General features: G+C 30.1%; 1 protein-coding gene and 1 non-coding gene across 2 annotated transcripts in view; one reads left to right on the forward strand and one right to left on the reverse strand.

Annotated features, from left to right (window-relative positions):
- Positions 1-6,245: 6,245 nt before the first annotated feature.
- LOC115876825 (sodium/potassium-transporting ATPase subunit beta-2) overlaps positions 6,246-14,797 on the forward strand; it is a 35,850-nt gene continuing 27,298 nt past the window's right edge. The window contains exons 1-2 of the mRNA XM_030892799.1: positions 6,246-6,395; positions 11,733-11,928. Of these exons, the coding sequence (XP_030748659.1) occupies positions 11,739-11,928 (190 nt within the window). The 5' untranslated portion in view covers positions 6,246-6,395; positions 11,733-11,738. The remainder of the gene's footprint in view (positions 6,396-11,732; positions 11,929-14,797) is intronic.
- On the reverse strand, positions 13,383-13,454 carry Trnad-guc. Its single transcript has one exon. It is a non-coding gene; the product is annotated as a tRNA-Asp (tRNA).

The raw sequence follows: 14,797 nt of genomic DNA on the forward strand, positions 1-14,797 counted from the left end.
TTAATATATGACATAAATTAGGATTTATCGACGTATTCAATTCTTTTCCGCCACTTCCGGAAACCGGAAATGATTACTACTTTTCATTTTTAAATGGCATCCTCGGTATATTTTTCTTTTATACGATAGAAAATGACTGAAATGATAATATAATTAAGTCATTTATTAATCATTTTATTAATAGAATGCCATATCATATGCCAACTTTTAACATTTTTGCTTAAAACAAAATTGTGTTTTAAATTTCAATCTAGAGTGCCACGGCTGTGTTAAAAACATTAATTTTTAATCAAGGTGCCTTGGAAAAATAGATTTGATCGTTTAATGTTTTTAGTGTCTTGTACTGGCCGGTTAAAAGTTGCCCAAATCGTAGTTTTAATCATATCTCATTTTTTTTCAAATGAAACCAGAATGGCTCATTAGCATATTTGGAAAAGTATTTTTTTACGAATAATTTGGTACCGCACTTGGTATTTCGATTGAAATTGTCATTATGAATCGCATGTTGCAATTTTTACAAATAAACCATATTCTAAAATGTCAAAAGTTGACATATTCTATTCAGAGTGTCATTTTCTATCGAATAAAGTAACAAAATACCGAGGGCACCATTTAAAAATCAAAAATTGTAGTCATTTCCGGTAAAACAGGAAGTGACCGAAAACAATTGAATACATCAATCAATCCTAATTTATGTCATATAGGTACTAATATACCAAATCTCAATTATTTATCTAAAAAAATACCGGTATATTGCATCAATGGGTACACTCGTCGAATTCGCCACTTAATATCAGTCAAATAATTATTATTTTGTACTTTTGTACAAAAAGCGTTTGGCCTAAAAGTGATCTTTTTGTATTGTCAGTCACATCGCAAAAAAATAATACTATTGTGACGTTTGATTTTTTTTTATATAAAATTAACAAATTTTACACAAAAAAAATATAATCGATCGTCATTTTCAACATAACTTGACACCGTTTCTTTTTCAAAATAATTACGTAAATATGTCCAGATTTTTGAGTAATGACGTTACAAGTTCAAAAACCGAAATACAGAGAATTGTTCTTAATGTTTAAAAACATCATTAATTCTTCTGGTTCCACTGGACAACTATTAAAATAACTTTTTTAGTTTAATGTCAAGTTAAACACAGTAAGCTGGTATATTTAAATCCGCGGTAATTCCTGTAAATCTAGATTTTTCAGTACCACGCCTTACACAAGGTCTGGGTCCCATTGTTGGCAAGGACGTTTTCCTATAATGAGCGTTTCTTACGGTTTATGTTCTCGGTGTTTTAATGTGAGATGCAATGAACTTATTTCATATTAATACTTGTCAAAATATGGCTAATTAATAAAGGGTATATATAATTAGATCATAAATTACCTATTATAATTGATACTTAAATACAGTAATTGACGGAAGATTTAATAAAGTGTTATGTTTTACATAAACTTCTTAATTAATTTTTAATTTAGCTTGCAAGTTCAATCACACCTAGTTTGTAATTTATTTTTAGCACCAATGACTGTGATTTTATTTAATATGTTTATCACGAACAATTCGAATTTGCAAGGAAATTCGAATTCTTCATAATCTATATCGAGTGGTTTTGGAGATATACAGGGCGAGTCTTAAATAAGTGCAAATATTTTAAGGGGTAAAGCACGATTATGAGTTTTTTTCGCGAAAAATTAATTTTGAAAATTAGGAATTTTTTGAAAACTTTTTTGGATTTTTTTTTTAATTTTTAGTTAAAAAAACATAATATCTTGATAATAGATAGACAACATAGGTAGTAGATTAAATTTACAAGAAAGAAAACCCAGAAAAGATCCAGTGGTTCTCAAGATTTAAGGAAAACATCATTTTTTTGGAAATTTTCAAAGTAAAATAACTTGGTTATTTTGGACTTATTTGAAAAACGGCAAAGAGAAAATATATCTCATTTATCAAGATCTACCAGCCCTGAAAATAGTTGCACTTATTTAAGACTCACCCTGACAATTTTTAAAGTAAATTTTCTGCCTGCCTATTTATTACCTATTTAAAGTACAAAAATGTCTATAATAGCAAGTGAATTAAGATTTTTGAACTGGATGAAAAACGTAATGCAAAGCAAATTACGAGCGAAATAGTAGTTTAGAAATACTAATCCCTTGTCTATACCATCGACCAACTTTATATTTATTTTTTCAAAATATCAGGAAAATAAATACCGTATGATCGAAAAAAAACGGCGTCCAGTTGGCTGGGAAATGACGATCGATGACATTTCCCATATAATTTTACATATAAAATGACAGCGATCTTCACTTCATAGCCATCGTTGACGCCGTTTTTTCTCGATCATACGGTATATTATGTTGGACGATGAAATCCATGAGAGACTGGTTAACGAATAATATTATATTTTTTTGTCAGGATTTTTTTCATCATTATGAAGTTTTAATGAATTTGGGGAATGTAATCACCATTTTTAAAAAGGTCTCTTCCTGTTTCACCGGAAATGACTACAATTTTTGATTTTTAAACGACACCCTCGGTATTTTTTCTAACTTTATTCGATAGAAAATGACACTCTAGTAGGAGATATTAGCCGATTGGGCTCCTCCACATGCGCAGTTCGCTTGACCTTGACATATGTGGCTTTCAAACCTCCTTGAGTGATTCCAGAAAGAACCTTGTTGTGAGACCTTAAACGACCTTTAAGGTTGACTTTCAGATGTATTTGAAATGCGTTTGTGTACCCTTCACAAGGACGCATGTGGAGGAGCCCAATCGGCTAATATCTCCTACTCACTCTGAATAGAATGGCATATCATATGTCAATTTTTGACATTTTCGAATATGGTTTATTTCGTGTTTATTTGAAATTGCAACATGCGAGTCATAACGACAATTTAACTCGAAATATATACAGGGTGCTACAAATTCGAGGTACGAGCATTGGTATCTCAGTAACGGTAATAGATACGAACATGGTCAAATTGGGGCAAAGTTGCGCTTTGTGATGTTCACCAAGACGCCATCAAAAAAGTTTTAAAAATTTCAAGGATTTTTGAGTTTTTTGGAAAAAAACAGATTTTTTTGAAAATGAATTTTATTTTTTCCTGTCGTTACTTTTAAGAAAAGCAAAAAACTAATTGCACTTTCTCATAGCCACTTTATAAGAGCTATCTGATAGTATTTTTAGATTTTCAAATTAGCTGATAGTTTGGGAGATACAGAGAACAACTTAATTTTTTTAAATACGGACCTGCATTTTTTATTTCCGGTTTTGAAAGAAATCGGTCTCCTGAGTACAATGATATGCACACTTTATACTTTTTTTTTGTTTTGGGTACCTTAACAACAAAAAAACTATTTAATTATTATTTAAAATAATTTCAAATCCGACTCTATTTTTTAATTATTTAATCTGATTATATTCATCGCAACAATATTGATCAGCGCTAATTAACATTGAATAAGGAAAATCGAGCCAATTGGAAAATTCAAATAAATTATATCCAGGTCAGCAATTTAAAGATATTATTTTTAAGTTTTTTTATTGTGAATTTGAAATCTCAGTGTGGCGATCTAATAATATGCGTAATATTCATCGTAGTAAAAAATAAATCAACTTCTAAAAACTAGTTTTTAATGCTCGAAATGTTCGAAAGGGTTACCACCCTCCCTATTGCACAAATTTATTTTTCGTTCAATTTTATTTATAGCTCTTTGAATTTTCTTCTTATACTTCCGAAAGCATTTTGTACTCTTTATTGTAAATGTTGAGATGTATTGATTTCACTTTTACAAATGACGTGAAGTAATGTATTCATTTGTATATTATTTTTTATTATTTTATGGCATTTCATTTTCTATATTCAATGTTTTACCCCACATCATTGTTAAGTTTGAAAGCTTATCAATAAGTTAGCCAGGAAGTTATTCAATTAACGATGAATAGATTAAATATTAAAAACACAGAGCCAGGACTTGAAATTAGTTTAAATAAATTGTGTTCAAATGTCAAAAACAAAAAGAAATATTAAGTGTGGCATATCATTGTACTCAGGAGACCGAGTTCTTTCAAAATCTGAAATAAAAAATGCAGGTCCGTATTTAAAAAAATTAAGTTGTCCTCTGTATCTCACAAACTATCAGCTAATTTGAAAATCTAAAAATACTATCAGATAGCCCTTATAAAGTGGTTATGAGAATGTGCAATTAGTTTTTTGATTTTCTTAAAAGTAACGACAGAAAAAAATAAAATTTATTTTCAAAAAAATCCGTTTTTTCTAAAAAACTCTGCAATCCTTGAAATTTTTAAAACTTTTTTAATGACATCTTGGTGAACATCCCAAAACGTAATTTTGCTCCAATTTAACTATGTTCGTATCTATTACGGTTACCGAGATACCAATGCTCGTACCTCGAATTTGTAGCACCCTGTATAAATGTGTGGTACCAAATTATTCGTAAAAAATGTTTTTTCCAAATATGCTAATGAGCCACCCCGTTCCATTTGAAAAAATTGAGATTCTGGGCATCTTTTAACCAGACAAAACATTAAAAACATTAGACGATCAAATCTATTTTTCCAAGGCTTCTTGATTAAAAATTAGTGTTTTTCACATAGCAATGGCACCCTAAATTGAAATTTAAAATATTCTATAATTTTGTTTTAAGCAAAAATGTCAAAAGTTGACATATGATATGTCATTTTATTCAGAGTGTCATTTTCTATCGATTAAAGTAAAAAATTACCGAGGGTGCCATTTAAAAATCAAAAGTTGTAGTCATTGCCGGTAAAACGGTTGATTGACGTATTCAATTGTTTTCGGTCACTTCCTGTTTCACCGGAAATGACATATCATACGTCAACTTTTGACATTTTCGCATATGGTTTATTTGAAATTATAACTAGCGGTTCGTAACGAAAATTTGACTCGAAATACCAAGTGAGTGGTATCAAATTATTCGTAAAAAATGCTTTTTCCAAATATGCTAATGAACCACCCTCGTTTCATTTAAAAAAAATGAGATATGCGTAAAAATACGATTTGAGCATTTTCTAACTAGCCAGGATAAGAAACTAAAAACATTCCAAGGCTCCTTGATTAAGAATTAGTGATTTTAACATACCGTGGCACTCTAGATTGAATTTTAATATACAATTTTTTATTAAGCGAGAATGTCAAAACTTGACATATGATATGTCATTCTATTCCGAATGTAATTTTCTATCGAATAAAGTAAAAAAATAACGAGGGCGCCATTTAAAAATCAAAAGTTGTAGTCATTTCCGATCCAAATTAAACAGGAAGTGACCAAAAACAATTGAATACGTCAACCAATCCTAATTTATGTCATATACTAACATACCAAATCTCGTTTTTTTTATCTGAAAAAATAAAAAAGCTATAGGGGTGAGCCACTTTTGAGACGCACCCGGTATATTGAAAAATAAATTCTTTTGTCAAGAAAATATTCTAACAATTTCTTAGTAGTTAAATTTGAAAATTACTATAAACACTATTTTTTTCACTCAAGATTTTCTATGTAGAAAGGGCCTCTAGTAAAAATCTATTAAAAAATGCAAGACTTGCAAGAGTCTTGCAAGACTAAGACTAGACCCTGCAAGACCAAGACCAACGATCTTTCGTTTGCTCATCTTCACTGCTTTCAAATGAAAAACCCACCATATTTATTTTTTTATCAATTTTTTTATTCTATATTTGTTTAATATAGCTAGGGTTATCATGTTGCTATACCTATAATAAACCGTTTTAAAATTAAAATTAAAAAAAGTATTTTTTTAAGAAAATAATGTAACAATAAATGCAGAGATATCATTTACTCAGACTAATCATATTAACACTGAATATTTAATGTAGTCACTGTTTTAAGTTTGAGTAAAATTATAATAGTATTAAATAATTAAACTAGCCAAGGATACTAACCAAAATTTTGTCAAATAAAACAGCCTTCAAACCCTTTCGGCGGTATTCAAACAACGCGTATTTTTAAGAAAAAATACTGACCTTTGTCTAAATGTCAATTCCTACACACCAAAGTCTGATGTAATGGAAATCAGATATTTACATTTTATTTATTAGTAACACTCTTTTATTTCTTGTTGCTAATGATGTTTAAACAGAAAAAAATTGTCACATAATGGCGAGTCTATTCAATGCTCTATTGAGGACCGCAGGCACAGAGGAACATATTCATCAAAAAGATTGTTAATTTCCTGTCTTCCACCTACTGAAACTTCACTGTCTCTACGTTTAAACATCGTATTAGAGACCTGGATAAACCTGGTTCTCGTGGTGCTAGATTGCTTCTCGGGAAAAAAGCTAAAGAAATCAGTTTTTTAGTGACAGTGCCAAGATAAATGAGTAAGTTATTTTAACTGAACTCTACCTTAACTTTACATAATCAAAGTAACGTTTAATTAAACGACATATTTTATTTATATTTAAAGTACATACAGGGTGTCCCACTTAAGATGGATACAAGCCAATATCTTGATTGTTTGTTGAGCGATCTTTTTCGTTTTTGGCAGGAGGCTGTATGGCTATAAGACGTACATTTTGCCTAGGGTAAGAAATGCGATACCTCATAGACGTACGTTTTAATGGGGTTTGATATTTTTCGAGTCAAGAGTAAACTACCTTTAGGACAGTATTTATTTCAAATCTGATAAATTATATTGAATCCTCCTTACCTAAGATACTTAAGTTCTTACTTTGATAAATATTGATACAGGGTGCGTCATTAAAATAAAACATTTTTATTTTTATTATTATTTTTTAAGTACTTACGACGCCACTGGATAAACAACAGGTTTATTATCAATAACCAATTATCAATTAACTTATTTTGTTTACTTTAAAAAATTGTTTTTTAAATTTGCTAATACAAATGAATAAAATGAGTTACAAAATAATTTAAAAAAATTCTAATAATTAAAAAATTAATTAAATTATTAATAATTTCAATGGAATCTGAAATATGATTTTTATTCGTTTTTTTTGAGGAATATTTTAAAAAATCCAAATAGTTAGATATTTAAAACAATCACTATTAACTTTGAAAAATATGCTCTAAACAAAGATTTATAAAACTATAACGAACTAAAAGTCAACATCTTCGACCAAACCACCATAAAAAAAACGATTATTAATTGATAATTGGTTATAATTGGTTATTGAAAATAAACCAGTTGTTTATCCAGTGGCGTCGTAAGTACTTAAAAAAAAAATTAAAAAAAATAAAAATGCCTTATTTTAATGACACATCCTGTATCATTATTTATCAACATTAGAACTTATGTATCTTAGGTAAGGAGGATTCAATATAATTTATCAGATTTGAAATAAATACTGTCCTAAGCGTAGTTTACTCTTGACTCGAAAAATATCAAACCCTATTAAAACGTACGTCTATGAGGTATCGCATTTCTTATCCTGGGCAAAACGTACGTCTTATAGCCATACAGCCTCCTGCCAAAAATGAAAAAGATCGCTCAACAAACAACCAAGTTATTGACTTGTATACATCTTAAGTGGGACACCCTGTATATATCGGGTGGTGCATCGTCGTTGGAAACATAGGAAATCCGATGCAAATTTTAAACTGTTCAAATATTATTGGCTCCCCTATTGATTTTATAGCGAAGTTGTAAATAGATTTTTTAAAGGTCTACGTTTGGTAAACACACATGCCAAATTTCAACAGTCTTGGACAAGCGGATTTTGAGTAATTTGAGAAAAACTGCATCTATTTTTAAATTAAAATTGAACAGGTAACAATCAAACACCAGTCAAAAACCGACATACATTAAGTTGTCAACGCCATTTTCAAACCGTAACTTAATTTTAATAAAAGTTTAATATTCAGTAGTAGTATTTTATTGTTATACACATGAAGAAAAAGTGAGTATGATAAAAGTTGAGTATGATAAATGAGTATGATAAAACTACGCAGGAAATTATCTTAGACAGTATATCTGACATCTTTCGGTTAATTTTTCCTGAATATTAATATTAAATTACTTTTGACAATGACAAAATCATAGTTTGTAAACCTAAGGTATGTTGGTTTTTGACTGGTGTTTGATTGTTACCTTTTTGGTTCTAATATAAAAATAGATGCAATCTTTCTTAAATTACTCAAAATCGGCTGGTCCAAAATTGTTCAAATTTGGCATGTGTATTTGCCATGCACAAACCATTAAAAAATCTATTTTCGACTTCGCTGTAAAATTATTAGGGGAGCCAATATTTGAACAGTTTAAAATTTGCATGGGATTTCCTATGTTTCCAACGACGATGCACCACCCGGTATATTTCGCAAATTAGATTTCGAATAAATGTTGTGTTATCTCTATTACTAAATATAGCAGATATCCGGAATCGTTGTTGAAAACAGGAAATCCCATGCAAATTTTGAATTATCCAAATATTGGCTTCCCTATTGATTTTACCTCTTTTACAGCATTTATGGAATTTCGGCGCGGTTCGGCTTTTTCCGGAATTATGTCGCCCAATATTATTTATTCAAATTTATTATTATTTTCTTTTAATTTTTTAAATAAAATACAGTGTGTTGCATATAAGAAATTTTATTTTATATAAGGACAGGTATGAAATAAACTGAACACTGGAAACGGACGCGACGTTATGCTACGATTCACAATGATTTTTGCAGTTCACAGTTCACACAACTTTTTAAGTTTTTAATGCCACTTTTTCACAATTATCACGGGTTTGAGTAAATAATATTTTAATTAAACTCACAAGATAGCAATAATTACTTTCAAAAAGGAAGCTTTAAACACTTTTCGGTATTTTTTCAATGAGGGAGGTTTAAGTTTTAATTTTATTATTTTTTAAGATTCTGACTTTGACAAGAAAAAATGATTTCTGTTCTTGTTTGCGGTTGTTCTTAGCAACCGTTATAGCAGCGCCCTACAACGTATGCGCTCCAAAACAATTATAAGTTTTGGCGGCAAGAGCATTCCAATCTAAACTTGTTTCCTTTATCTATGATTACTAACAGTGGCGGATTAAGCCTGTCGGGGGCCCGGGGCGGCGAAGCTAAATGTGGCCCCCGGTCTGTTCAGATAATGATATACTTCTAATGCACATTTTGTAAAGATGGAATGACGTATGTATAATGGTTGACAAAATTCAAGTATTTATACAGGGTGTCCCAGGCTGAGCGTACATTAGAAGTTTCTAAAGAACTACAATATCTAGATCGGAGATTTTTTGCATATCATTATTTCACATCGAGATCTATCGATTAAAAACATTTTCAATATGGCGGCACTTCTGGAAGTACCGGAAGTTGACAGCAACTTTCTTATTTTAAACGGGTGCCCTCATATTTTTTCATACTTAAATTCTCTCTACAATTTTATGAATTTTGATATTAAACACTCTATACCTAACGTTAACTGTTTTTGAGGAAAAAAAATATTTATAATTTTTGGACAAAAAAATCTTCTTGTCAAAAATATGTGTATAGCCTAAATGTCAAATTTTGTGATTACCACAGCCATTAAAGACCATAAAGAGAAGACATGTGGCTATCTATTTCAAAAATTAAATTGTGTCTGAATAAAGCATTGTGGCCGAATGTCATATAATAATGGCCGCAGCTGTCATGGAACTCCGCGATTAAAAAATTATCATAAATCATTTTTTTCAAATGGAAATCCACTTTTTTATTTTACTAGTGAAAAGGCTTTTCAATTAGTTACTTTCTGACTATACATGTTCCTATACCGAAAATAAATCGTTCTTCAGTTATTTAAGATTTAGTTAAAAGCGTATACCTAGAGTTAGAGCGTATATTTTTCTTGATTTTAACCAGTAGGCCTATGACTTTAAACGTCAAGTGATATAACAATAGAGCTGGCCATGTTATATTGTGAAACTTTGTTCAAAAATCAGTATATTCTCGATCATCATTTCCAAGCCAACTTTGCGCTGTTTTTTTTTCGATCATACGGTATATTATTAATAATATCAACTATTAGATATCACTAAAGATCGAAAATACGAGATATATTTTTATAAATACACTTATGCAACTAAATTAGAGGAATAATTCACCACAATACATAAAACTCTAAGATTTAATCATCTGCTGATGATATTAAAACATGGTTAGCGAAATGCGCGTCTAGTGCAAAAATAAAGTGTTTTAGTGTATTGTGGTAAATTAGTGTTTTATTTTGCTGTTGTAACACCAAAGGTTCCAACCCCATTGTAATAAATTAGAGGGATTAAATTATTGAACATAATTTTGCTAACGAGCCACATACTTCTATTCACGAACATTCACAGCATTAGATCGGGAAATCGCGAATGTTCGTATGTATTTAATGGCAACTTATGATGACAAAGTGATGAAAATACCGGTTCCACAAATGAGCCGCGTTACTTTCGCGACTGTTCGCGTGTTCCAGGGAAATACCGCTATAAAATATCGCGATTTTGTAAGCCCTCCAAGATTCGAGGGGCCCCTTCGCTGTCTCAGGCTCGTGGCCCCCGTTATACTAAAGACGGCAGTACTCACAATCGGTTAAAAAGCTAGAATGTTATACTGTGCATAGGTTGCTATTTAAAATGTTTATCCAGTAAAAATACATAAACCATTGAAATATAGCTAAAATAAATAAATTCAAGTTTATATTCATAATTATAGTAATCTTTAAAATTATGAAAAATAATAATTATTCTATATTTTAAACAAAGAAAATTACTCCTTGATTTAATTTCCTAAATAGAAAATACTATTGAAAAATATTGAAAATACTGGGGCCTGATAATTGACAATTATTAAGTAAATATCTGCTTCTATTTATACTGTTTATAGTTTGCGTATACGTATGGTTTGCATACTCCACCTACAAATTGCTTCATAACTACTGAACACATATTGGTCTTGTTTGCCAGTTGAATAAAAAATTACTTATTGAGATTTGGATGCCCCCTGAAAGATGGGACACGGGGCGGACCGCCCCTTCCGCCCCCCCTTAGTCCGCCACTGATTACTAGGTCTAAATATTATAAAATTTGATTAAATCACGTATAAAAACGGTGTCCAAAAAGGAGTAAAACACTCAGGAGGTGATTGATACTTAAAAAATAAGGGAAGTTTCCATACATCTTTCCCTAGAACGTTCCCCTCTGGTTATGTTATATGCTTATATTATCTGTATATATTTTATGCAAATAGGTAATATGAGTATTGCTTGATATGCTGTCATTACAGTGTCATATACTAAATAATTCAATGTAAATCGCTTTTAACATAATTGCTGAAGATACAAGGTTTTCAGCAGTGGAGAATCTAAACTTCTTTTGGCAGGACCAAATTGGCACAAAATAGGATTTTTTGAACCAAACTCATAATTTTATCAACTTTCAAAAACAGATCGGCAACATCATAGGTGAATCAATGGAGCACCTGGCCCCCACAGGGCCCCCCTAAGGCCAACTCTAGTTTTCAGAGATATTTAATTGTTTTAATTCGATACCTGCGGCTTACCTACGCGGCGTATCGAAAAACTTTAAATGTAGGAGTTCAGTACATAGGTACTTAGACACAAAAAATGGGAGTTTTACAAATGATTATAAAAAAGATAGTTTTATTAATAATAAACGTCATTAACAGCATTTATTTATTTACCTCTTTTAAAAATAAGTATTTTTTTATAGAACAGAATGCCTAACACGAAGAAAAATAAGCAACAGCCTCATTCGAGAGCAATGAGCAAACAAGACGAACTACTGGCCGAACAGACCAGATATTTTCTTAATATTAATAAGAAGATATCAAAAACAGAAGCCCTCAAACAGTTTATATGGAATCCAGAAACAAAAGCTTTCATGGGAAGGACCGGTTCGAGTTGGTGTAAGTAAAATTAAATTAATTAATATTTAAACGTACTGGTAATTTGCAAGCTCTCAAGCTTCATACAGAACCTCCAAATTAGTAGAATAAATTAGTGGGTTTCAATTAACGTAGAAGTTTGTTCCTTTATTTTCCTTTAATTAAAAAAAATAGAAAAAATAAAAAAAAATAGATTCGTACAGGGAAAGGTTGTATTGGTTGTCCCATACTACTATTTTATATTGTTTATTCCATCTCTGTACAAATATGAATGGTTTTGTACTCGCCAAAGGAGCAATTTAACGCTATTTTAAATTATCTCAACTGACTAATCTAATGCTCTGACGCATACGACATTATGTGTTAGTTAATTTGCCTTTATCTTGCAATTTTGTTTTGGTTTGCTCCGGTTTTAACAAAATTTCGTGTATTATTAGTTTACAGACGACGGTAAATCACTTGAAAATTACTGCTGGTGGTGGTAGGTGGAGTTATAGCGCGGTATAATACTAAAATATACAAGGCGTTTCAAAAAACATGTACCATCCCTCGTTGGGAGATTTCTCACGTAAAAATAAGATTTATATTTTATATTAACATAGGTCCGATTCTGCTTTGTTTCATAGCTACAGGGGATTAAGGTCTTCATTTTTATTCGATTTATTATAATTGTCTTCAAAAAAATTGTCAAAAAAAATTTTGAGGGTAAAAGTTATTATCAGCGTAACATAAAGGCGAGATAAACACAATTTTATTAATTTGCCTTAATCCAAGACTAATAATAGCAATTAATTTTTTCCAACTGTCCAAAGTGTGTATGTACTCAATGAATCCTCGGTGAACAATATGAAAAAAGATCTGATAAACATGAGTGCGGAAATACATAGCTTTAAAGTAACAGGCTGCTTTTATCAGTTTTTAATATATTAAAAAATAACGGTTAAGTAATCTATTAAATTTATTTATATTTGAATAATGAAATGAATGAAATGAATGAAATGAATGAAATGAATGAAATGAATGAAATGAATGAAATGAATGAAATGAATGAAATGAATGAAATTAATGAAATGAATGAAATGAATGAAATGAATGAAATGAATGAAATGAATGAAATGAATGAAATGAATGAAATGAATGAAATGAATGAAATGAATGAAATGAATGAAATGAATGAAATGAATGAGGAAATGAATGAAATGAATGAAATGAATGAAATGAATGAAATGAATGAAAATGAATGAAATGAATGAAATGAATATGAAATAGATGAAATGGAAATGAAATGAATGAAATGAATGAAATGAATGAAATGAATGAAATGAATGAAATGAATGAAATGAATGAAATGAATGAAATGAATGAAATGAATGAAATGAATGAAATGAATGAAATGAATGAAATGAATGAAATGAACGAATGAAATGTGATGTTTAGATATTTATTTGCGATATAAAAAAAAATAAAAAAAGTTACTCTCCGGCCGGGAATCGAACCCGGGTCTCCCGCGTGACAGGCGGGGATACTTACCACTATACTACCGAAGACTTGAAGATTCGTTTCCCTAACCATGTAAAGAACCAAACTATGACTTTTATTTAGCCGCATAGAGTATTTTTAAACACTCACACACACACACCTACATTCCTATATTTATAGATACCATACACGTTTCTAAATATTTTAATATTTTAACATTATGTCTAAGATTATCACCAAGGTATATTTATTATACTTGGTAATTAGAATTTGTATCATTTAAAGCAATTACCTAATAATAGTTGTATAATGTACTTATCTAATCTATTATATTAAGAGATTAATGCGTCTATATTTAATTCTTAAAAACTTAGAAGTATGTTAGCAATACAATTTTACTGTATTACTGTTTACTATTATACGATTTGAATTTTTCCCAAAATGATTTTGTTCTAACTTTCCCGCCAACGATTTGGCAGTGAAATCCTTAGATTAAGGTGAAAAAGAATTTTTATGGATACCTACTTACTTACAAATTTTTTGAAACTGCAATGAAAAAAAAAATAATCTCTTTGTTTTAGAAATACAAATATTTTTTGTGCTGCCTTTTTGTCTATAGGGTGAGCCAAAAAACTAACCTGTGGAATTTATGGGTTAAAATAAACCTAGGTAATAACCGAGAAAAAAATATCCCCGGAAGACAGGATTTTTAGCTCAAATTTAAAAGGTGTCGGTGAACATTCAAAGTTTTCCATTTAAGTAACACGTAAAAAAATATTTTTCCATTAACAGTATCATACCATTGAAACGGTATACGATCAAATTTTTTACATCGCGGATTCTTGTAGAACATAAAATTTACTAAAATATCTATCTGAGAGTAATCTAGTTTTTTCGCTAGATATGAAAAATTTTAATCAATAAACACTAAAACGGCATATTTATGTTGATTTTTTTCACTTTTCAACGCTTTCAAATATACGAATTATTGAATTGAAAAAAAATACTCTCAGATAGATTTTTTAGGAAATTTTATGCTCTACAAGAATCCCAGATGTAAATTTGTTTATCGTAAACCGTTTCAAAGTTATGGTACTTTTAATGGAAAAAGATTTTTTTACGTGTTATTTGACAGGAAAACTTTGAATGTTCACCGACACCTTTTAAAATTGAGCTAAAAATCCTACCTTCTGGGGATATTTTTTCTCGGTTATTAGGTTCATTTTAATCCATAAATTCCATAGGTTAGTTTTTTTGGCTCACCCTACACTATACAGGGTCCCATGTGCGAATATTCCGTGGACAGAGAATTACTACGTATTTTTGGAATAAAAATAAGTTCATTGGATACAATTTACCTCTACAGTATATCCACCCCCGGATTGTCTTTACAAGAGGAAAAACTTTTTTA

Source organism: Sitophilus oryzae, unplaced genomic scaffold (assembly GCF_002938485.1).
Source record: "Sitophilus oryzae breed Bouriz unplaced genomic scaffold, Soryzae_2.0 scaffold_1059_pilon_pilon, whole genome shotgun sequence".
In the NCBI taxonomy this organism is placed as follows: Eukaryota; Metazoa; Arthropoda; class Insecta; order Coleoptera; family Curculionidae; genus Sitophilus; species Sitophilus oryzae.